This window comes from Anomaloglossus baeobatrachus, chromosome 1 (assembly GCF_048569485.1).
Source record: "Anomaloglossus baeobatrachus isolate aAnoBae1 chromosome 1, aAnoBae1.hap1, whole genome shotgun sequence".
NCBI lineage: Eukaryota > Metazoa > Chordata > Amphibia > Anura > Aromobatidae > Anomaloglossus > Anomaloglossus baeobatrachus.
The window spans coordinates 99,833,619-99,859,591 of NC_134353.1; the positions used below are offsets into that span (position 1 = coordinate 99,833,619).

Genomic DNA, 25,973 nt, shown 5'->3' on the forward strand with positions numbered 1-25,973 from the left:
TGCCGAACGAGGAGGCGCCGGATCTGGACTCCACCGCAGCGACCGTTTAGGTGAGTATTATAAAGGGGTTTTTACGTTCTACACAGCGGCCTGGGCTCTTATATACTGCATGTTAGAATGCTGTATATACGAGACTACTGATGGTGGCCGCAGCTTATAGGCCCCCAATCTAGTCACAGGTTCCCTTTTAAAGGGATTTTCTAACAAAGAAACTGGTGAATCTCCAAATTCCTTTACCATATCTGCATATTCCAAATATGCAATGGAAATTGGTGACTCCGAATCATGTGCATTCCCCATTACCAATACAGCACTGTCCAGTTAGACACATTGCGTGGATCATTGTTCTATGAGGCACAATTTACAGTAAGGTGAGACTACTCCCGAGTACAGGCGATGGCTTTAGTTGCTGATTTCTTGTTAGGCCAGAGACATGCGGTGGTGATGGTGTACACCCCTGGTTGCTGAGTGTTGTGGTTTCCTCCACATAACCCGTCCCCTGCCTGTATCGTCCTTTAGTTTAGCTGTTAGATAATTTAAAGGGACCCTGTCATCTCAGTCATCTCATTGTCATCTCATTCCTGCTGTCCATACTGTAGTCTGGTATATTTTACTCTGAAACGCTGCTTGAATGGGTTGTCTGGTCTAAGTCCACAGTGGTCAGTTACATAGTGACTAGTCCAATGCAGTTCCTGGCCGTCTTCGGCCTCCTTCCCAAGGACTGACCGGTATCTCCCTACAGACACCTGTGTAAACTGCAGTGGGCCGGGCGGAGCCGGCAAGGAGTGGTGCCGGACTAGTCATGACTCTACCTATAGTCCTCAGACAGCTCTCCGAAGTGCGTTTATCGTTGCACAGCCATGCTGTCATTTATTGTGTCTAGGCTTTGGCAGCATTAATATTATTTATGTTATTGCTTATATAGCGCTATTAATGCCACAGCCACTTTACATACGTGATCATCTTATGATGGTGCGGCCCGCGCTGTCTGGAACGGCCACGGGTCTCCTATCTCGAGCTCAAAGGCTTCATCAATGAGGTTGTTGCGCTCAGGTCAGGATGCTCACACATCGCTCTCCGGACTCCTGAGACCAGACAAAGGGAATTGTTGGAAAAACAATATCTTTTTGTAGAGTTAACATTATGAACTGTGGAATAGTTGTAGAAAAATAAAGTTTCCTGCACATGTCGTAAAGTGACTTTACACAGAGCGGGCGCCCCGACACTGCCGTGTAGCGGAGTGCCCGAGAGTGTCCGTGTCTGCGGAGAAGCTGGAGCCCCTCGTTTATGTGCATATGTGTAGACATTTCTGCACCATTCCTGCATTTCTTAGCAGGAAAAACGCAGGAGCAAAAAAAGGTGCGTTTTTGCAGCATTTTCAATGTGTTCTTGCCTCTTGGTTTTGGTGTGGATTTTTCTCATTCATTAGTAAGAGTGAAATCTGAAAGAATTGACATTCTGAAAGATGTAAGGATATGAATTTGCAAGGAGACAATACTCAGCGTGAGCCTGATACTTCAAGATTCTCATTCACGTTACTGGCATCAGGACACCCTTCAGGTTTTGTGACAAATATGTGCAGAAAAACGCATCAAAACACAATATAAACACAACGTGCGCACGCAGCAGAAGTGATTCCTGTTGGTCATGGAGATCAGTGATTTTTGAAACATAATATCTTACACATATTCCCTAGCTATTCACATGCACACTGCATTATATTCCAGCTCCATTATTAAAGGCTTACATGACACTTGTTGCATCACATAACGAGAATGACGTGTTTTCTTTTCTAGTACAGTAAGGCTATGTGCCCACGGGACAACATACCCGCGGATTTTACCGCAGCAGCTCCCCGGAATCCGCAGCTATCCATTGCTGTGGTATTTCTGCGGAGTTGTTGCGGATTCCGTGCAGAATTCGGCGGAATTCCCGCCCTGTATCTCCATAGTGGAGGAGTGGGAATTCCGCAGATATTTCCGCAGGAATAATTGTTATGCAGTTACGTGCGTCTGCGGGAAATCCCCAGCATGTTCCACAGCCGCATATACCGCACCATTGATACAGCACTACCCAAATCCCAGAAGATAGCATGGGGAGTGTCTGCACTTGCTAAAACCTGCGGATATATCTACCGTGTTTTTCCAAAAATAAGACACTGTCTTATATTTTTTTTTTGCCCCCCCAAAAAGCACTAGGGCTTATTTTTGGAGGAGGTCTTAATCTTGGAGAAACTCGGTTGGGGGTAAGTTTACCCCCCAATAAAGCAGACCCCCTCCCACTTCCCAGGAGACTCATACTCACCAGACCAGGACGTCTGCGTGGCTCCCAGGTCCTCCCTATGATCTCCGGTCGGTGCTGCACGCCGTCCTACCCTGCTGCTAGCTGACACTCTGACAGACACAGAAGATCCCAGACACACACACACACACACACACACACACACACACACACACACACACACACACACACACACACACACACACACACACACACACACACACACACATATATATATATATATATATATATATATATATATATATATATATATATATATATATACACACACACACACACAGCAGATCGCAGATATACAGCAGATCACACACACACAGATAACACACAGCAGATCGCAGGCACACACAGCCGATTGCAGACACACACACACACACAGCAGATCGCAGATCACACACAGCAGATCGCAGATCACACACAGCAGATCGCAGATCACACACAGCAGATCGCAGATCACACACTGCAGATCGCAGATCACACACTGCAGATCGCAGATCACACACAGCAGATCGCAGATCACACACAGCAGATCGCAGATCACACACAGCAGATCGCAGATCACACACAGCAGATCGCAGGCACACACAGCCGATCACAGGCACACACAGCCGATCGCAGATACACACATCCGATCACAGGCATACATAGCCGATCGCAGATACACACATCCGATCACAGGCACACACAGCCGATCACAGATACACACAGCCGATCACAGACACGCACATCCGATCACAGGCATATATAGCCGATCACAGATACACACAGCCGATCGCAGACACACATAGCCGATCGCAGAAAAACACAGCCGATTGCAGACACACACAGCAGATCTCACACACACACACATCACAGCCAGCACTTACGGCAGCAGGGAATGAAGCAAGTCACGTGTCCCGCCACAGGTCCTGTTCGTCGCGCTGCACCGCACTGCCTCTCAGGATTCTCCCGGCGAGAAGAGATCGGTGTTGCTGGATGAGGTGAGTGTGTATGCGATCCGATATGTGTGTGATCCGGTGTGTGTGTGTGTGTGTGTGTGTGTGATTTGATGTTTGCGTGTGATCCGATGTTTGTGTGTGCGATCTGATTGTGTGCGTGAGATCTGATTGTCTGCAGGTGTGTGATCACTGCAGGTCCTGCCGCTCAGTGTCGGGTGAGTGATTGCCGGGTGCCGCTGTGTATAATGAAGTGTCCTGCAGTAGCTGTAACTTTTTTAGCTGCACGGACACTTCATTATTGATCCACGACTAGGGCTTATTTTCGGGGGAGGGCTTATATTTAAGCCTTTTTCCGAAAATGCTGAAAATCCCTGCTAGGGCTTATTTTTGGGGGAGGTCTTATTTTTGGAAAAACACGTAAGTAGAAAATCCAGAAAAATCGGCGGGTACGTAGTCCCGTGGGCACATAGCTTCAAGGTTTTTTGTTTTTTTTTCTTTTGTTTGGTGTCTTTTTCTCTTGCGCAGTTTGCAAACTCCGTTACTAAAAAGACCCCAAAACTCTGATTTGCTTTGTGGTCTGTGTGTTTTTTCAGAGCTTATGTCTACAATATGTCATTGAGTATTTGGGGCAGTGTGGGTTAACCAGAAGCCGACCAAAAATCATTGTCTATCGAGACGGAGTTTATCACTAGGAGACTCTTAGTTACTACCTATTCTCTGTAGAATATGGCCGGCACATTAGCCGAGTGTCAGATAAGCCCAGGATTTCAGTGCGACCTCTCGACCATCCAGTGTGTTTAGGAAAGGATGGAGTGGCATTAATAGTAAGAAGAGTCGGGCTTGTTGGATGTGAACGTACCTGAAACTATTCTTCACAAACAAAATATCTCAAGATTGTAGATGTCTGCCAGCGTCTTACTCCCCTTATTACCATTAAAGGCCCATGAATAAAATTCGGGAGAAGATCTCTGCCCAAACTGAGTTTTTTTCTGATGTGTTTGGTCACTTATCTCTTTTGGGAAATACCAATGCCGTCTTCCCTAGACTCCTGCACAGTTTCTGATTAGGTTACATGACTTCTTGGCCACATAGGAGCCTGAGGTCTGTAATGGCGGAAATGGATATCTTGATAGAAGAGACCTACTTGAGCATCTTTAAGTAGCAGCGAGTGGATGAAGTCAGTAGTATAACAAGTAACAATGCGGACTAACGGTAAAACTTTGTCCATTTTGGCCTTGATCATCCAGTGATTTTTGTGGCCTCGTCTCCATCTCTGCATCTTCTTCCTTTGATTTCCAGTTGGTTATAATCCCTCTTAATTTTGGCCTTCTATAATCCATGTACCGATCACCAGCCACACCTTACTCCTGAGCGTATACGAGGCTTCCTAGTCACTACCCAAGAAAGTAATGCCCTATTTCCCCGAAAATAAGACACTCTCTCTTTTATATATATATTTTTTTTTTTTGCCCCGAAAAAAGCACTAGGTCTTATTTTCAGGGGATGTCTTATTCTCGAGGAGACATGATTGGGGGTAAGTGCAACCCCCACAAAAAGCAGACCCCCCCCCACCTTCCCAGGATCGTCATACTTGCCAGACCCAGTTGTCTGCGTGGCTGCCAGATCTCCCTGTGATCTCCAGCGGGAGCTCCCAGCAGCTATGCTGCACACTGTCCTCCCCTGCGTCTGGCCGACGCTCGCACACCAGACTGCCTACACTCGCGCACCAGACTGCCTACGCTCGCGCACCAGACTGCCTACGCTCGCGCACCAGACTGCCTACGCTCGCGCACCAGACTGCCGACGCTCGCGCACCAGACTGCCGACGCTCGCGCACCAGACTGCCGACGCTCGCGCACCAGACTGCCGACGCTCGCGCACCAGACTGCCGACGCTCGCGCACCAGACTGCCGACGCTCGCGCACCAGACTGCCGACGCTCGCGCACCAGACTGCCGACGCTCGCGCACCAGACTGCCGACGCTCGCGCACCAGACTGCCGACGCTCGCGCACCAGACTGCCGACGCTCGCGCACCAGATCGCCGACGCTGGCACACCAGACTGCCGACGCTCGCACACCAGATCGCATACACAGCCTCCCTGAAAACTCCTGCTAGGTCTTATTTTCAGGGGAGGTTTTATTTTCGGGGAAACACGGTACCCTTGCCTAACAAGCTTGAGCCTGCCTAACACAGTGCTGAAGGGACTCTAGAACTGGGACCATACGTGCCGCTGAGAACCTGTACACCCTAACATAGGAACACTTTCTGCAGGAGATATGGTTGACACCCATTTACACTACCTACAAATATGAGTATTCTGGGCTGCAAATGCTGTGGTGTTCACAGCAGCAACTTCTTGTCTTCATATATCGGCTTTGTGCACCCATGTGGTAGCGGCACAATTGTAGCTTTCTTTACCATACATTCTTAATGAATGTGTCCAGCCATCGCACCCTCACAGTACTCCATGTCCTCTTCACGGTGGAGACCACACATGGAAATCTCACCGCTCATCTACAGTGACCGTTCTTGCTTTATAGCAGAATTGATTAAAGAGTTAAAGGGATTAAATTGATGATCATCCCTCTGTAATCATGTGATTCTCATTTAAGGTCTATAAATTACTCCACAGTACAGGTTACTCGACATCTCCCATCAGTGTAACTTGTCCTCTGCCTGTTGTCGAGTCTAATCCATATCCAGCAGCAGAGATGCCAGGACGGATTACAGGGAGTGGGAGAGGAACATGGTCTACCCTTGGTTTACTGGCTGTAAAACTATACAGCCATAACCGCAAGAAATTGGCCTTTAGAGAAGTACAAACAAGCCCTTGGACAATGGCAGGCACAATGCATGTTGGGAAGTGTAGTGAAAAGAAGTCCCAGTACCTATAGTGCTGGCAGTGCTGATAAACGGGAACTACCCAAAGAAAGGGTATGAAGGGTTCCTGCACATATTTAGTTTCTCTGCACCTAAAGCAATTTTAACTTGGGAGAAGAGACCGCTTGTTTGTTTGGGTTTTTTTTGGGGTGGGGGGGGTGTTGCAGGTTTTGTGAGAAGACATTTTTTTAATTATCTGGATTATTTTACAGCCACAAGTGTCAGATATTGTTTTCTGTCCCTGGATTATTTCCACAAGCCCCTGGAGACCCTCCTTATGGGTAGCACTGGCACTGTAATGGCTCCTTCCGATGTCCTATCTTCCGATGTTGCTTCTTTTGGTTATTGCTTGTGTTGTATGTTGTATTTCTGCCATTAATGGATCTTTTTCTTATTGTTTACAGGAAGTTTGGGGAGCGGCCTCAACCCAAACGCCTCACAAGGTAAAACCTCACTGCAGCTTCCTATCTGTGTGATGCAGCGTCTATAAAATACAGAGCCTCCTGCCACCTTGAATGGTGACACATGCCAAATAACACACTGTTACTGTCACACTTTGCTATATTGCCGCCCATTTTTCTGCTCCATAGCCTGTGGTCTGTAGTCCACCTGCCGGCTAGATGTACACTCTGCTGCCAAGCTGTAAAGCCCAGGAATACCAAGGTGGCGGCTACCTTTTGTATCTTAAGTCCTAGTTCTCCGGGATCTTCCCCATGTCGGAGCAATGTTGTATTTCACACTTACACATGACATAAGCTGGACCTACACTGCAGATTTCTGCCCCCAATAAGAAGCGATTGGGGCTCATGTATTAGCCTATGTGCCCACGGGACAATGTACCCCGCGGATATAGCCACAGGTTTCCCGCAGCAGCTCCCTGGAATCCGCAGCTATCCATTGTTGCAGGTATATGTGCGGAGTTGTTGCGGTAAACCTGCGGGACAAGTGCGGAAATACCTGCGGAATTCCCGCCCTGTATCTCCATAGTGGAGGAGCGGGAATTCCGCAGATATTTCCGCAGGAATAATTGACATGCAGTTACGTGCGGCTGCGGGAAATCCACAGCATATTCCGCAGCCGCACATACCGCAGCACTGATAACAGCACTCCCCAAATCCCATAAGATAACATGGGGAGTGTCTGTGCTTGCTTAAACCTGCGGATTTATCTGGAAAATCCAGATAAATCTGCAGGTTTTCCGCGGCAAAATCCGCGAGTACATTGGGCACATAGTCTTAGGGGTACTTTACACGCTGCGACATCGCTAGCAATTGCTAGCGATGTCGCGTGCGATAGCACCCGCCCCCGTCGTTGCAACGATATGTGGTGATCGCTGCCGTAGCGAACATTATCGCTACGGCAGCGTCACACGCACATACCTGTTCGGCAGTTACAGCGACGTCGCTGAACAATCCCTCCCTCAAGGGGGAGATGCGTTTGGCATCACAGCGACGTCACTGCAGCGTCACTAAGCGGCCGGCCAATAAAACGGAGGGGCATAGATGAGCGGGACGTAACATCCTGCCCACCTCCTTCCTTCCGCTTTGCTAGAGGACGCAGGTAAGGAGAGGTTTGTCGTTCCTGCGGTGTCGCACATAGCGATGTGTGGTGCCACGGACGACCAACAACATCGTAACGGTGGTTGCAACGATATTAATGACGAAATGAACGACGTGTCAGCGATCACTGTTTTTCAGCGATTTTATGCTCGTTGATCGTCGCTCCTTGGTGTCACACTCTGTGATGTCGGTAACGGCGCCGGATGTGCATCCCTAACGACGTGACCCCAACCATGTATCGTTACCGATATCACAGCGTGTAAAGTACCCTTTAGAGCCTTCACACTGGTTTGTACAAGCTGTATAGGGATCAAACAATCCTTATGATTCAGCAAAACATTAACATGTGACAGCTATAGATCTGGGCCCAGAAAAAAAGATTCAAAGCGAAAAAGTATCAGATTACCAGCCCTGGGATTTATCTAGCATGGGAGACAACTGAAATAATTTGTACCAAGCAAAATAACTGATCCATCTTCACCGGGACAGAAGCTGCAAATAAAGAGGAGGTCTGAGTGAGAATTCACGCGTTGTGAATAACCATTCACCAGAAGTGGTTGTCTGACTCGAAACGCGTTGGATTCTTTTTTTCTTTTTTTTTTCCTTTCAATTTTCTATGATGTCATTGTGATCTAATAAATAGGAATTTACCTTTTATCCCGATGGCAGAATCACCTTTATCTGCAGAACCTGCACATACCCTGCACACCAATATAAAGTGACATGATCCATGGGATTTCAAAAAAATGTCAGACTTTCACGAAGTAGAGAACTAAAGGGAACCTGTCATCAGATTTAGGCCGGGGCCACACTGGGCACTAGTGCGATCCTCACATGACATTCGGCTCACGATGGCAGCACAGCGGGAGCCGAGTGTCATGCGAGTGTCCCTGCGACTGAGGTCTGTTCGTGTGAGCGGACCTCAGCTGCGGGGGATGGACCGGTGCTGAGGAGGGGAGGGAGGAATTTATCTCCCTTTCTTCTCCGTAGTCGGCTATTGTCATTCTCATCCTGCACTGGCAGTACACCGGTGTACCGCGAGTGCAGTGCGATTTTTCTCTCGCCCCATTCACTTGAATAGGTGCGAAAGAAAGAGTCTCGCATTACAGTTTCAGCATGCTGCGATTGTTTTCTCGGTCCGATTCAGGCTGAGTAAATAATCGCTCATGTGCGCTGACACACAGGCAAGAATTGGTCCGAGTGGAATGCGATGTTTTATCGTACTGCACTCGCACCGTTTTTCTCGCCGTGTGGCTTAGGCCTTATGCTCAAACTGTATTGGCAGCATGAATCCGACACTGGCTGCGTTATTGCAGCAGTCTTGGTTTTACTCTGTAACACTGCGGCGTTTCAGAGACCATGGACCATGGCTGCGATTCATCATTGTAGTTTCTCCACTTTTGTGGAGTAATGTGCTTCTTTTTAGTGACTAGTATTTCCGCCTTATCCTCTAAAAGTTTTTATGGCACTTTTCAAGTTGTTCATTTTTTATATTGATTTTTCCTCTGCAACGTTTGCTTGTCCAGATGCTTTATACAGGTTCATGACCAACCAAATATCCCTTTTTTTTCTTTTTTTTTTTACCTTTATGCAACTAACTCCAGTCTCTGCCTGAAGTAGGCTTTCTGGCTTAGATTAAATTCAGTGCCTTTTTTTGTTAAACCTGTTATTTTTTTTTTTTTTTTTTTAATAGGGTTTACTAGTTTTCAACACAAAAAAATTACATTCTAAAAAAAAAAAAAAAAAAAATTCATTAAAAAAGTGACTTCAACATATCACATTTGATGAATCGGGGTCCTTTTGTTTCTTGCATTACTAGTCCGCAACTGGTCCCTGGTGGCTCTCCCCGCCCAACTCCCCATGACTGACAGGTGTTTTCCCTACATATGTCCATGACAGTCTCTGGGTTGGGAAAGGGAGAAGCTGCTGGGGACCGGCCTCGGACTAGACAGAATAGTTTGGCTTGGGACCGGCCTCGGACTAGACAGAATAGTTTGGCTTGGGACCGGCCTCGGACTAGATAGAATAATTGGCTGGGGACCGGCCTCGGACTAGACAGAATAGTTGGCTGGGGACCGGCCTCGGACTAGACAGAATAGTTTGGCTTGGGACCGGCCTCGGACTAGACAGAATAGTTTGGCTTGGGACCGGCCTCGGACTAGACAGAATAGTTGGCTTGGGACCGGCCTCGGACTAGACAGAATAATTGGCTGGGGACCGGCCTCGGACTAGACAGAATAATTGGCTGGGGACCGGCCTCGGACTAGACAGAATAGTTTGGCTTGGGACCGGCCTCGGACTAGACAGAATAATTGGCTTGGGACCGGCCTCGGACTAGACAGAATAATTGGCTGGGGACCGGCCTCGGACTAGACAGAATAGTTGGCTGGGGACCGGCCTCGGACTAGACAGAATAATTGGCTGGGGACCGGCCTCGGACTAGACAGAATAGTTTGGCTTGGGACCGGCCTCGGACTAGACAGAATAGTTTGGCTTGGGACCGGCCTCGGACTAGACAGAATAGTTGGCTTGGGACCGGCCTCGGACTAGACAGAATAGTTGGCTTGGGACCGGCCTCGGACTAGACAGAATAGTTGGCTTGGGACCGGCCTCGGACTAGACAGAATAGCCGGCTGGGGACTACGCATCTTGGCTGAGTAGAAATGCCGCAATGTCGCGGAGTAAAGCATATTTGGCTGCAATAGCAGCAAATGTCTGCTGGTGCCCCCTTCTGGACGTGGAATCGTGCCTCCTTCTGGGACATCCTGCACCATCACGCTCAGTTTCAGTGAGGCCAGACTCTGAACGTGAAGTAATGGAGTACGCCACATTATACACACATCATCCTATATATGCTGGACCGGTGGCCACTATTTGTATTTCTTCAGCGTGGGTAGTGTTTGCAGTGTGAAACCTTCCTCCTGCCAGATGTTCCTTTCGTATACCCTTGTGATGGCTTGGCCAATAATACTGAAAGTGTGTGTGTCTTGTGTTCCAGCTCTATCACATGCGCGTCACACTTTCTGTAGGATTCACCACTCCTACCTGCCCAAAAAATCAATGCCAACTTGTTTCACATTTTTTTGTTTTCCCTTTTTGGGTACTAGACCAGGCATTTTCATCGGTGGTAGGATGATCTTTAAAGAAAGCAAACTGACTTCCCAAAAATGTGTATAAAAATAATTGTTTGGTTGCTATGTGTATGTGGTTGCCATTTCCTATTGATTTGTTTCGCAAGTTGTGCCCGGTTCAACAGTGCAGTGGGCACCCTGGTACATAAGGGGAACTAGATCTTTAGCTGATACTTTTGTTATTTTTCGTGCACATGGAGCCACATCCTATAAACAGGGCAGATAGTTCAGAGTGTCACTATTATTAGCAGGGCTTCCGCTTCATCGTTAGCACTAAATGTGTGACCGGTGTCCATATTGCTTAATCAGCTGCAAGATGCATGAATCATACGGTGCACTTACTTTCATAAATCGAGACCACATCACACCTAGGGATATTAATACTGGAGCCAGCGCCGAAAACTCAAGACACCAATGATGTGATCCTAAAGTTACTGTCTTCCCTTCAACATCTCAAAGGGCTCCAAGATCCTATCCCATTTATGTAACAGGTGTAGTAATATTATTAGCAAATACCTCCGATTAGAAATGTAGTATAGTTCTTTTGATTAGCTATGTCACTTGCCTCATGGTCAGCGCGTTGCAGGAGCTTAGGTATCCATGGCTATTACCAAGAGCAACTGTCTTTCACTAGATCAGTGGTTGTAACTATGGATACCTAAGCTGCTGCAATGCCCTGCGCATGAGGTAAGAGACATAGCTAGTCAGGAGAACTGTACTACATTTCTAATTGGAGGTATTTGCTATTATTATTATTATTAATAATAATAATAATAATAATAATAATAATTAATATTCTTATAACTACACCCACTACTTATTGGGATAGTATCTTGGAGGTGGGAATACCCATTTTAAGTCTTAGGTTCTCAAAGCTCCTTATTCATAATTTAGCTGTTTCCTGCAAAACTGACCTGACTGTTGGGTCTGACGTCTGAGACCCCAAGGTGCTCCTCAAATTGCCTCTTTAGGCCCTTTTTAGTAGCCATGTTAGCAGGCCTTGTGGTTTTCTGTGGTGATCAAATGGCTATTATCAATAATGCAAAGACAATAACGTGCACAAAAGAAAGAAAAGTAGGGACTTTAAGGCTACGTGCCCACAATCTGGGTTCACAGTGTTCTGGACGCAGCGTGTTTCCACTGCGTCCAAAACGCCGTGTTGTACAGTTCAAGTACAGTGGATGGGATTTTTAGAAATCCTGTGCTCACTATGCATGTCCAGGCCACAACGTAAACTGACCTGTGGTGCTGCTTTCCAAGCCACAAGCATGTGAATTCTTTGCTATGGAGTTGCAAGCGTTCTCCGCAGGGAGAACAGAGAGACCGCAACTGCCCGAGCCTGGATTGTGGGCATGAGCAGCTGTGGTCTCATGCGGAGGAGACTTGCAGCCCCGCAGGTCAGGACCTGCCTAGTCCAGGATGCAGCGGGTCTGGTATTGTGCACATACCCTAATGGACAAGAGTATTTGGGTTTTTTTTTTATTTTCTGGAAGCCCCTTCATATCATAGTTAAAGTGAACCTGTCAGGTGCAATATGCACCCAGAGCCATGAGCAGTTCTGGGTGCATATTGCTAATCCCTGCCTAACTGTCCCTGTATACACTAGCATAGATAACGAGATTTTTAGAAAAAGGATTTCTAAAGATTCTATATGATATGCTAATGAGGCCAGGGACTAGTCACAAGGGCGTTAGTTCCCCTGACTAGTCCGTCCTCTTGGCACGTTAGCACGCCTCAATGCCAAGAGGGCAGACTAGTCGGTGGAAGTAACACCCTTGCGGCTAGTCCCTGCACTCATTAGCATATCATAAAGGATCTTTAGAAAAAGTATTTGCTACTATAGGCTGGGACAGTTAGGCAGGGATCAGCAATATGCACCCAGCACTGCTCGTGGTTGTGGGTGCATATTGCACATGACAGGTTCCCTTTAAGGATGTAAGACGTTTGCACCTTGATTGCATTGAGGTAACATCGTGGGCACAAGCACGGTACCCGTCTGATCATCAGGCTGTAAAACCCAGCTTCTGTCCTATCACAACAGAGAAAAATCCTATCCTGCCATATATGTCGAGATCAAAATCCCCATAATCAACCTAATCCCGGGACTGTAGAGGGGTCCAGGACCCCCAGCAGCCTTCATTGTAATCCAGAATTGTTGTGAAATCGTCCAGAGAAGTATCCCCAGGACTGCTGCCTGTTAATATTGTATACCAGTGGTATGTACAAGCACCATGTGGAACATACTGGCATATATCAGAAGGTTAGATTTACATGTATTGATAAGAATATAGGAAGCCAAAAAAAAACCAAAAAATCCCCAAACCTTTATTTAAAAAAACAAAAAAACCCCAAACCACTCACAATCTTGGTATCCTGATAACTGTGATGACATGTGCTAGAGCTGTACACACGAAAGGCTGCTTTACACGCTGCAACATCGCTAGCGATCTCGTTAGCGATGTGACACGTCTGATCGCAGATGCGATCTACCGAAATCGCACATGTGAACGGCGCTACAAAAACGCCCTATGTGCGATCTCAGCAGATCGCATCTGCGATCTGGCGTGTCACATCGCTAACGAGATCGCTAGCGATGTTGCAGAGTGTAAAGCACCCTTAAGGCTATGTGCCCACGGGACAATGTACCCGCGGATTTTGCCGCAGAAAACCTGCGGATGTATCTGCATTTTCCAGATAAATCCGCAGGTTTAAGCAAGTACAGACACTCCCCATGTTACCCTATGGGATTTGGGGAGTGCTGTATCAGTGCTGCGGTATGTGCGGCTGCGGAATATGCTGTGGATTTCCCTCAGCCGCACGTAACTGCGTGTCAATTATTCATGCGGAAATATCTGCGGATGTCCCGCCTTTCCACTATAGAGATACAGGGCGGGACTTCTGCAGGTATTTCCGCACTTGTTCCAGTGGTTTACCGCAACAAAAATGCTCGAAACCCGCAGCAATGGATAGCTGCGGATTCCGGGCAGCAGCTGCGGGAAACCTGCGGACAAACCTGTGGCAAAGTCCGCGGGTACATTGTCCTGTGGGCACATAGCCTTATTGTGGGATCGTGGCGGCGTACCGGCGTGGTGGTGATGGTGGTTGTTTTCCTGTACCCCGTGAATACATATAGAGCTGTGACCCCGGCTCAGTTGCCCCCCGGTGTTTGCACACGTAGAAACTCCAACAAGTTATTTGTGACTAAGCAAATGTGATCATAAATGGATCAGAAAGCTGAGTATCACCGAGCCGCCGGCCAGGAATCACCGGGTACTTTGTGGTGATCTTATGTGAGAAGATGTAGCGAGGTGAGAACTCTGTGAGCCACATATCCGAGTAGAGGAGCCTGAGCGGCGCGTGCCCTGCACGGCTGGTAGAAACCACAGGAAAGACCCACAGATTGCATCTACAGAGCTGGGGCATTGTGTGAGCAGCTCACGAGATACAATAACCACTATGGACGCCCGAGAAGAAGCAGATGATCTACAGACTGAAGCCTGTCACACGTGTAACCTTGTCCGCTTTGTTCTTGTGTTTCAGGGAAGCAATGCGAAACTATTTAAAAGAACGAGGCGATCAGACCGTACTCATCCTCCATGCAAAAGTTGCACAGAAGTCCTACGGCAATGAGAAAAGGTGCGTATTCTGCCGCTGCCTCACTTAATCTGATCAACCAGGGCAGGTGATCAATAAGTGACACCGTCCCCCGATTCTAATGTCACGTCACTCTGTACCATAAATCCAGCAGGGGTCGGGCCTGCGCCTCTCACTGTGTGTGTATATATATATATATAGAGGAGTTCAGAGCGCTGATCGCTGCTGCAGGCCCATACAGTGAGTAGTGCGGCTGAGGGCATGTTCAGCAGCTCCACATTCAGCACTGGCTATGACATGGGTAAGCCCATCATGTGTTTAAAGGGAGTCTGTCACCCCCCAAGATGGCAATTTAAGCTGCCTAATCCTTTATATAGGGCACCTAGCCCCTATAACTGTTATGTGATATGTAAATGAAGCCTCTTCCGGTCACCCTTGGCGTGGCCTATGCCTTAGTGAACCATCGTGAGCTCCTATTTGCATAATGAAGCAGATACCGTGGATTTAATAACTTTTCTCTGACGCCCAAAGCAATCACGGTCAACTGTCTGCACTTTCGCACTGACACTGCTTGATGATGGTGGCGCTCTGTGTCAGTGCACACACAATGGCTGCAGGCGTGCTCTGATGACTGGCTCCTTGGATGAGACAGCAGAGCAACCACAGCCATTGTTTGTGCAATCATGCAGTGTCAGTGCGCAAACTGCAGACAGAAACAAGTCACTCTATGTAAATTATTTTTTTTTTTTATTTACTTTGAAAAACATAGACATAGCTATAGGAGTGCTTGCTTTTTGTAGGTCACGTTGTGGTGTCTGACACATTTCTTTGTACTAAAAAACGGGAGAAATACTCTACGAGCTGTGAAGCTGCAGGAAGAAACTCTGCAATAGTGTGTTTTTTGTTTTTTTTAGCTTTTTGTTTTTAGAGTCCTTATTATGCAGTCACGGGATGTGCACACTTTGAGCATTTGGTTGCAAAAATTTCTGCATCTCCTGGCAGGAAAAATGCACCGCAAAAATGCGTTTTTTCAATACGTTTTTTTCTGCATGCATTTTTTAGTGCTTTCAATGGTGACAAACGCTGCAAAAATGCTGGAAGAATTGACATGCTGCAGGTATCAGGGATTGTGGCACTTTGCTGCTTTCCAGGCCTGGAATGGTTCTGTATACAGCCGCTCCATATGCCACCTCACCCACGCTATGAAGCCCTTGCTTTGGTCAGAGACCTGCGTTTGGCCAGTAGTTGTGGACCGTACAGGGACCGCAAAATGTGGGCTCGTGAAGACGGCTTTACACTTTTGCAGAAGGCTCTAAAACGATTTTTAGATTTGGCTAGTATGCAGGATAAATGTGCCATCTTGTTGACCCACGCGGCCCAGCTGCCAAGGACCCATTTCAAAGAACGCCTCGTACCTGACGAGTCAGACGCCAACTCGAGTTTGTTTCATTTCTGAAAATTATACTTGGTTGAGCAAAGTGTTGATATTTGTAGACGCGGTGTGAAACCTTTGGACTCTTCAGATCCTGTGCATCTTGTAAGGCGCCTCCTAACGTTGGACCGGTCCTTGGATATCTCTGCACACCATTAGGCTATGTGCGCACGTGTGCGCTCTGCACTGCACCTAAAAGGTGCGCTTCAGAGCGCAGCTGAAAAGCTGCGTTCTGAAGCGCATGGTGCCGGCGAGAACGTGCGCTCTGCCTGCAGCTCCTGCCATAGACAGAGCAGGGGCTGCCGGCAGAGCGCACGGAATAAGTGACATGTCACTTCTTAGAACGCAGCGATTCGGGCAGCAGCCGAAGCGCTGCGTTCTAATATGCCACGTGCGCACGGCTCCTGCATAATCTCCATAGATTGTGCAGGGGACGCAGGACGCATGCAGTTACGCTGCGCTACAAAGCGCAGCGTAACTGCATGAATTACGCACACGTGCGCACATAGCCTTACTGTGATCCCTGCATTCCCAGCTTTATATTTACAGCACACTTCTTTAATTTGTGCACTTGATCGATCATTTTTCCATGTGTGATCTCTCAAGGATGAGTGCAAACAAAAAACAAAAAAAAAAACGCCCAGCCAGCACAATCCATAGCACCTGCTCCACCCGGACGAGCACCGATTTACGTGTCATGTATCAAAATGACTGGACTGGAAAGGGGAACCCCTAGAAAGACTTCCTTTTAAGTGTGACTTTTTTCTGTTAAAATAATCAGATTGTATACCATCATCTAGAGAGAGCAAAGAACAAAGAAGTACATTGTCCTACACGACTTTTTTTTTTTCCTTGTTGCATTTTAACTTTTATGCTAATTTTCCATGCACTTGTTTATCAGCGTTTTTTGTAGAGAATTTGACAGGTTTATATATATATTTCAGCAAACTGTTTTATTTAAATAAATATATATATAATTACACGAACACCGTATATCACAAAAGTGAGCGCACTCCTCATATTTTTGTAAATTTTATCTTTACATGGGACAACACTGAAGATATGACACAATGTACAGTGTCGGTGTGCAGCTTGTATAATAGTGTAAATTTGGTGTGTACTGTAACCCAAGACACAGCCATTAATGTCTAACCTGCTGGCAACAAAAGTGAGTACGCCCCTAAATGCAAATGGTCAAATTGTGCCCAAACTGTCAATATTTTGTGTGGCCACCATTATTTTCAAGCAGTGCTTTAACTGTCTTGGGCATGGAGTGGATTAGAGCTTCACAAGAGCCACTGGAATTCTCCTTGACGACCTCACGGAGCTAGTGGATGGTAGAGGACTTGCGCTTCTCCATCTTCTGTTTGAAAAGGCCCCACAGATACTCAATAGGGTTTAGGTCTGGAGACATGCTTGGCCAGTACAGCACTTTTACTCAGTTTCTTGAGCAAGGCAGTGGTTGTCTCGGAGGTGTGCTTGGAGTCGTTATCATGTTTACAAACTCAGAGGATCATGTTCTGCTTCAGTATGTCCCAGTACATGTTGGCATTCATGGTTCATTCAATGAACTGTAGGTCTCCACAGCTGGCAGCACTCATGCAGCCCCAAACTATGACACTCCCCCCACCATGCTTGACTGTAGGCAGGACACACTTGTCTTTTTGCACTCTTTAGCTGGGTGCCACCACACACACTTGACACCATCTGTACCAAATAAGTTTATCTTGGTCTCATCAGACCACAGGAGTTGATTCCAGTACTCAATGTCCTTAGTCTGCTTGCCTTTAGCAAACTGTTTGCGGATTTTCTTGTGCACCATCTTTAGCAGAGGCTTTCTTCTGGGTCGACAGCCAAGTGAACGAATTTGATGCAGTGTGCAGCGTATGGTCTGAGCACTGACAGAGGGACCCCCCCACCCTTTTAACCTCCTACTGCATTGCTGGCAGCGCTTGTATGTCTATTTTGTAAAGACAACCTCTGGATATGACGCTAAGCACGTGCACTCAACTTCTCAGGTCGACCATGGAGAGGCCTGTTCTGAGTGGAACCTGTCTTGTTAATCTGCTATATGGTCTTAGCCACCGTGCTGCAGCTCTGTTTAAGGATGTTGGCAATCTTATAGCCTAGGCCATTTTTATTTCAGATGCTCAGAGAATACTTTGCCATGAGAAACTTGTTGAACTTCTAATGACCAGTATGAGAGTGTGTGAGTGATAACACCAAATGTAACACACCTGCTACCTATGCACATCTGAGACCTTGTAACACTGAGTCATGTGAGGGATTTTCTCAATTTTGTGATATAGTGTTCGTGTGTAATATATATATATATATATATATATATATATATATATATATATATATATATATATATATATATATATATATATATATATATATATATATATATATATATATATATATATATATATAATATATATATATATATATACATATATATACAGTCATATGAAAAAGTTTGGGCACCCCTATTAATGTTAACCTTTTTTCTTTATAACAATTTGGGTTTTTGCAGCAGCTATTTCAGTTTCATATATCTAATAACTGATGGACTGAATAATATTTCTGGATTGAAATGAGGTTTATTGTACTAACAGAAAATGTGCAATCCGCATTTAAACAAAATTTGACCGGTGCAAAAGTATGGGCACCTCAACATAAAAGTGACATTAATATTTTGTAGATGCTCCTTTTGCAAAAATCACAGCCTCTAGTCGCTTCCTATAGCTTTTAATGAGTTCCTGGATCCTGGATGATGGTATATTTGACCATTCCTGTTTACAAAACAATTCCAGTTCAGTTAAGTTTGATGGTCGCCGAGCATGGACAGCACGCTTCAAATCATCCCACAGATTTTCAATGATATTCAGGTCTGGGGACTGGGATGGCCATTCCAGAACATTGTAATTGTTCCTCTGCATGAATGCCTGAGTAGATTTGGAGCGGTGTTTTGGATCATTGTCTTGCTGAAATATCCATTCCCTGCGTAACTTTAACTTCGTCACTGATTCTTGCACATTATTGTCAAGAATCTGCTGATACTGAGTTGAATCCATGCGACCCTCAACTTTAACAAGATTCCCGGTGCCGGCATTGGCCACACAGCCCCAAAGCATAATGGAACCTCCACCAAATTTTACTGTGGGTAGCAAGTGCTTTTCTTGGAATGCCGTGTTTTTTTGCCTCCATGCATAACGCCTTTTTGTATGACCAAACAACTCAATCTTTGTTTCATCAGTCCACAGGACCTTCTTCCAAAATGTAACTGGCTTGTCCAAATGTGCTTTTGCATACCTCAGGTGACTCTGTTTGTGGCGTGCTTGCAGAAACTGCTTCTTTCGCATCACTGTCCCATACAGCTCCTTGTGCAACGTGCGCTGTATTGTTGACCTATGCACATTGACACCATCTGCAGCAAGATGATGCTGCAGGTCTTTGGAGGTGGTCTGTGGATTGTCTTTGACTGTTCTCACCATTCTTCTTCTTCTCTGCTTTTCTGATATTTTTCTTGGCCTGCCGCTTCTGGGCTTAACAAGAACTGTACCTGTGTTCTTCCATTTCCTTATTATGTTCCTCACAGTGGAAACTGACAGTTTAAATATCTGAGACAACCTTTTGTATCCTTCCCCTGAACAACTATGTTGAATAAATCTTTGTTTTCAGATCATTTGAGAGTTGTTTTGAGGAGCCCATGATGCCACTCTTCATAGGAGATTCAAATAGGAGAACAACTTGCAAGTGGCCACCTTAAATACCTTTTCTCATGATTGGATACACCTGCCTATGAAGTTCAAAGCTCAATGAGGTTACAAAACCAATTTAGTGCTTTAGTAAGTCAGTAAAAAGTAGTTAGGAGTGTTCAAATCAAGATATTGATAAGGGTACCCATACTTTTGCACTGGTCAAATTTTGTTTAAATGCGGATTGCACATTTTCTGTTAGTACAATAAACCTCATTTCAATCCAGAAATATTACTCAGTCCATCAGTTATTAGATATATGAAACTGAAATAGCTGTTGCAAAAACCCAAATTGTTATAGAGAAAAAAGGTTAACATTAATAGGGGTGCCCAAACTTTTTCATATGACCGTGTGTGTGGAGATTTTTTTATATATATATATATATATATATATATATATATATATATATATTATTAATAATAAAAATATATATATAATATAGTACAGACCAAAAGTTTGGACACACCTCCTCATTCACAGAGTCTTCTTTATTTTCAGGACTATAAAAATTGTAGATTCATATTGAAGGCATCAAAACTATGAATTAAAACATGTGGAATGAAATACTTAAGTGTGAAAAACTGAAAATATGTCTTATATTCTAGGTTCTTCAAAGTAGCCACCTTTTGCTTTGATTATTACTTTGCACACTCTTGGCATTCTCTTGATGATCTTCAAGAGGTAGTCACCAGAAATGGTTTTCCAACAGTCTTGAAGGAGTTCCCAGAGATGCTTAGAACTTGTTGGCCCTTTTGCCTTCACTCTGCGGTCCAGCTCACCCCAAACTAGGTTCAGGTCTGGTGACTGGAGACCAGGTCATCTGGCGTAGCACCCCATCACTCTCCTTCTTAGTCAAATAGCCCTTACACAGCCTGGAGGTGTGTTTGGGGTCATTGTCCTGTTGAAAAATAAATTATGGTCCAGCTAAACGCAAACTGGATGGAATAACACGCCGCTGCAAGATGCTGTGCTAGCCATGCTGGTTCAGTATGCCTTCAATTTTCAATAAATCGAAAACAGTGTCAGCAGCAAAGCACCCCCACACCATCACACCTCCTCCTCCATGCTTCACGGTGGGAACCAGCCATGTAGAGTCCATCCGTTCACCTTTTCTACAAAGACACGGTGGTTGGATCCAAACATCTCAAATTTGGCTCATCAGACCAAAGCACAGATTTCCACTGGTCTAATGTCCATTCCTTGTGTTCTTTAGCCCAAACAAGTCTCTTCTGCTTGTTGCCTGTCCTTAGCAGTGGTTTTCTAGCAGCTATTTTACCATGAAGGCCTGCTGCACAAAGTCTCCTCTTAACAGTTGTTCTAGAGATGAGAAGGTGTGTCCAAACTTTTGGTCTGTACTGAATATAGATATATATATATATAGATATATATATTATATAACATCTATCTATTATATATAAATATATATTTATATATTATATACATTATACACACTGTGTGTGTGTGTGTGTGTGTGTGTGTGTGTGTGTATTGTATATAATGTATACAAAATACACATGTAATGTGTATACATTATACATGTTTAATGTATACACAAGCTCTGGCATTATGTTTAGGGGCGTTGTCTTGCTGGCAGTTGAACTTGTGGCCCAGTCTCAAGTTTTTTGCTGCCTCGAACAGCTTTTCCTGTAGTATTGCCCTGTATTAAGTTCCAGCCACCTTCCCATTAACTCTGCCCAGTTTCTCTGTCCCTGCTGAAGAAATGCTTCCCCACAACATGATGCTGCAACCACTATGTTTTACGGTGGGGATGATGTTTACAATGGGAGGTGCAGTGTTGATTTTCTGCGACACATGGCATTTTGCATTTAGCCAAAAAGGTCTACTTTGTTCTCATCTAACCAGAGTACCTTCTTACACATGCTAGCTCTGTCCCCTTACCTTGCTTTTTGCGAACTGCAAACTGGACTTCTTATGACTTGCTTTCAAAAATTGCTTTCTTCTTGCCAGTCTTGCATAAAAGCCAGATTTGTGTAGTATATGACTAATACAGTAGTTGTCCTGTTGACAGATGCTGCCACCTCAGCGGTGGATCTATGCAGCTTCTCCAGAGTAATCATGAGCCTCTTGGCTGCTTCTGTAATTAGTGCTCTCCTCACTTGGGATGTTAGTTTAGGTGGACAGCCATGTCTTGGTAGGTTTGTAGTTGCGCCATACTCCTTCCATTTTTTGATGATGGATTGAACAGTGCTCCGTGAGATGTTCAGAGCTTGGGTTATTTTTTCTGTAACCTATCCCTGCTTTACTCTTCTCCACAACTTTATCTGTGACCTGTCTAGTGTGTTCCTTGGTTTTCCTGCTTATCTTGATCCCTTATGTTCTCAGGCAAACCTCCGAGGCCTTCACAGAACAGCTGTAGTTATACTGAGAATAAATTACACACAGGTGGACTCAATTTACTTCTGGAGGCAATTGGTCCTTCAGGATTTTTAGAAGTATCAGAATACAGGGGACTGAATACAAATGCATATCATCATTTTAAATTTATATTTTTAAAATATCTAGAAAACTTTGTATTATTTTGGTTACACGTCCTACCTAGTGTTGGGTCTATCACAGAGAGACTCAAGAAAATATCTTTACGTTTGTGGATGTGAAAAAAATGTGGATAAGTTCACAGGGGATGAAATCTCTTTAAAAAGCACTGAAAGTCTTGTTTCTTCCTGGCCTCTGGGTATTTTTAAACTTTAACTTCCTGTTTCAAGAAACAACACATGTACATTAAACACAACACAATGACACATATCCCATCCTTTGTAGTAATATACGTAATGAGCATGTGTGACAGTCGGTGTGACGGGGGGGGGGGGGGGGGATTGCTGGATTCTGCTATCAGATGGGTACCGTCCAAGTAAATGTGCGCCATCGTGGTAAGCAGTATTTGGTGTGAAATTGCCAAACTCTGTCTCATGATAGCTCCACGGGACGATATCCTGGTCCTGAAGGGGTTAATGTCTGCTATGTTTTCTGCAGGGTATTTGCTAATAGCAGCCATGGGGGACTTCAGCCATTGCCGGCCGTAAATTCCTCCTGGTTTATGATGGTCTCCTTGAATTCTACTTTTTGTGAGCGCACTCTGTACTGCGAGCCCTCCCTCGCCTCTTATTTTTTTGACTGTATTATAAAAGCGGAGGGGTGCAGTAGTAACACAATGTATTAACCATTTCATGTGCTGCGTCTCCTGGGGAGAATAGATGTCACCCATTGAGGGAACCACTATGTTAGTGCAGCAGGTAACACAGGGACCCGTGTGTTAAGTTTGTGCAAATGGGACTTGTAACCCTGTAGACTGAGCCTTGAGGAACCCCGATAGTAAGGGGAATAGGAGAGGAAGAAGAGTCGGCGAATGAAATAGTGAAGAAGCGGTGAGAATGGTCGGAGGAGAACCAGGTCAGAGAGGGATGTCCGTGAGCCCGATGGAGTAGAGCATAGTGAGGAGGAACTGGTGAGCCACAGTATGGATTGCAGCAGAGAGATCCGGGAGAATCCACAGGGAACAGTGGACATTGGATTTAACAGTTAGTAGATTCAGAGCAATTTCAGTAGAATTTAACCCCTTAAAGAAGTTGTCCAGTTACCAAAACTGATTTTTTTTTTTCTGATAAATCTTGCTAATATGTGCCCCTCAACACATCTATTATGTTTTTTCAGCAAAATTACTTTTTATTGTGCACCAGCAGCACACGGTCATTGCTGGCTCCAGCTCTGATGGGGTTAATCTCTCCTCTGACTTCCTGTGTTCAGTTCCTACAAGTCCCAGAATTCTTTGTGGCTCTAGGGCGGTGTCTAGCTTATCTAACACACCCATTGTGTCTAATACACCCACTCTGCTCCCACCCAAACCCTCCTCCCTGCCTCTTCCCAGTGGATGTGCACTGAGAGCAATCACACAGAGACAGCAGCAGCTCTACACAGCCAGGGGAAGAGAGTTTGTGTGCGTATATACAGTGTGTGTGCGTATATACAGTGTGTGTGCGTATATACAGTGTGTGTGCGTATATACAGTGTGTGTGCGAGTGTGTATGTGTGTGTGTATGTCATACTCGCCTGTCTGCAGGGTCCCGGTGCCATGCCTGCTTCCAGCCCCTGTCTCGGTCCCGCCGCTTCGGCTGTGTGCAGTCTCCCCGGGGCACATACGAAGCTTGCAGGACCTGGCGGTGGATCACCTGATGCAGTCACCTGACGCATCAGCTGATCGATTCTCGCGGTGCCGGCGGCCGGCTATCAGCTGATCCTGCCGTCAGGGGACTTCATCAGCTGATTACCGGCAGCTCCTGCAGCGATGGGACAGGATCAGACTCCGCTGCCGGTAATCAGCACATAAGTGAGTATGTATTTATTTATTTATTTATTTTTTCTACTGATGCATCAGCTGATTGTATAATCGGCTTTTATACAATCAGCTGATGTATGATGTGATTCAAATCCTTTAACCTGACACATCATCTGATCGCTTTGCCTTCCAGCAAACCGATCAGATGATATTGGATCCGGATTGGACGGCGCGGGACCCTAACCCAGGATTACTGCGGAGGGGGGTTTATTTCAATAAAGATGGAGTCACTAATTGTGTTGTGTTTTATTTCTAATAAAAATATTTTTCTGTGTGTTGTGTTTTTTTTTTTTTTTATCATTACTAGAAATTCATGGTGGCCATGTCTAATATTGGCGTGACACCATGAATTTCGGGCTTAGGGCTAGCTGATAATATACAGCTAGCCCTAACTCCATTATTACCCAGCTAGCCACCCGGCATCAGGGCAGCTGGAAGAGGTGGATACAGCGCCAGAAGATGGCGCTTCTATGAAAGCGCCATTTTCTGGGGTGGCTGCGGACTGCAATTCGCAGTGGGGGTGCCCAGAAAGCTTGGGCACCCTTCACTGTGGATTCCAATCCCCAGCTGCCTAGTTGTACCCGGCTGGACACCAAAATAAGGCGAAGCTCACGTCATTTTTTTTTTTTTAAATTATTTCATGAAATTCATGAAATAATTAAAAAAAAAAAAAGGGCTTCTCTATATTTTTGGTTCCCAGCCGGGTACAAATAGGCAGCTGCTATACTCGGATAGCATACAAAAATATGGTGAAGCCCATGTCATTTTTTTTTTCTTTTTGGGTAAAAAACTGCATACAGTCCTGGATGGAGGATGCTGAGCCTTGTAGTTCTGCAGCTTCTGTCTGCTCTCCTGCATACACTAGTGAATGGAGGATGCTGAGCCTTGTAGTCCTGCAGCTGCTGTCTGTTCTCCTGCATACACTAGTGAATGGAGGATGCTGAGCCTTGTAGTTCTGCAGCTGCTGTCTGCTCTCCTGCATACACTAGTGAATGGAGGATGCTGAGCCTTGTAGTTCTGCAGCTGCTGTCTGCTCTCCTGCATACAATGAACATTTTGAATAAGGAAATGACATCAGACCTTTTTTTTTTTTTTCATCAACAATCTTTAATGGCATTGTGCACTGATTAAAAACGCAGTGAGCAAAAACGCAGCAAAAACGCACCAAATCGCGGCAAAAACGTGACATGCAGCACCGCAGATGACAGAGCAGAGCAAGTTGGTGACATGCTCTGCTCTGACACATAGTGTGCTGCATGTCACTGTATCCACTCTGGGACTTGTTGTGCAGGTGACCGGATGATAGATGTCACTAACTTGCTCCACTCTGTGACTTCTGCTGCATTGTTCCAACTGTATACACTCTCACCTGACCAAGTCTCAGAGTGGGGCAGTTAGTGACATGTATCATCCGGTCACCTGCACAACAAGTCCCAGAGTGGAGAAAGATAGTGACATGCAGCACACTATGTGTCAGAGCAGAGCATGTCACTGTCTCCACTCTGGGACTTGTTGTGCAGGTGACCGGATGCTACATGTCACTAACTGTCTCCACTCTGGGACTTGTTGTGCAGGTGACCGGATGCTACATGTCACTAACTGTCTCCACTCTGGGACTTGTTGTGCAGGTGACCGGATGCTACATGTCACTAACTGTCTCCACTCTGGGACTTGTTGTGCAGGTGAGAGTGTATACAGTTGGTACTATGCAGCAGAAGTCACAGAGTGGGGCAGTTAGTGACATGTATCATCCGGTCACCTGCACAACAAGTCCCAGAGTGGAGACAGTGACATGTATTATCCGGTCACCTACACAACAAGTCCCAGAGTGGAGACAGTTAGTGACATATAGCACACTATGTGTCAGAGCAGAGCATGTCACTGTCTCCACTCTGGGACTTGTGCAGGTGACCGGATGCTACATGTCACCAACTGTCTCCACTCTGTGACTTGTGGTGCAGGTGACAGAGTGCAGACAGTCCCATGCAGTCCCATGCAGCAGGACATATGGTAGAGCACAGCG

General features: G+C 45.7%; 1 protein-coding gene across 1 annotated transcript in view; it reads left to right on the forward strand.

The window, feature by feature from the left end:
- Positions 1-25,973, forward strand: part of RBPJ (recombination signal binding protein for immunoglobulin kappa J region) — a 106,525-nt gene that overhangs the window by 44,374 nt on the left and 36,178 nt on the right. The window contains exons 2-3 of the mRNA XM_075333721.1: positions 6,523-6,561; positions 14,349-14,444. Coding sequence (XP_075189836.1) covers positions 6,523-6,561; positions 14,349-14,444 — 135 coding nt within the window. The remainder of the gene's footprint in view (positions 1-6,522; positions 6,562-14,348; positions 14,445-25,973) is intronic.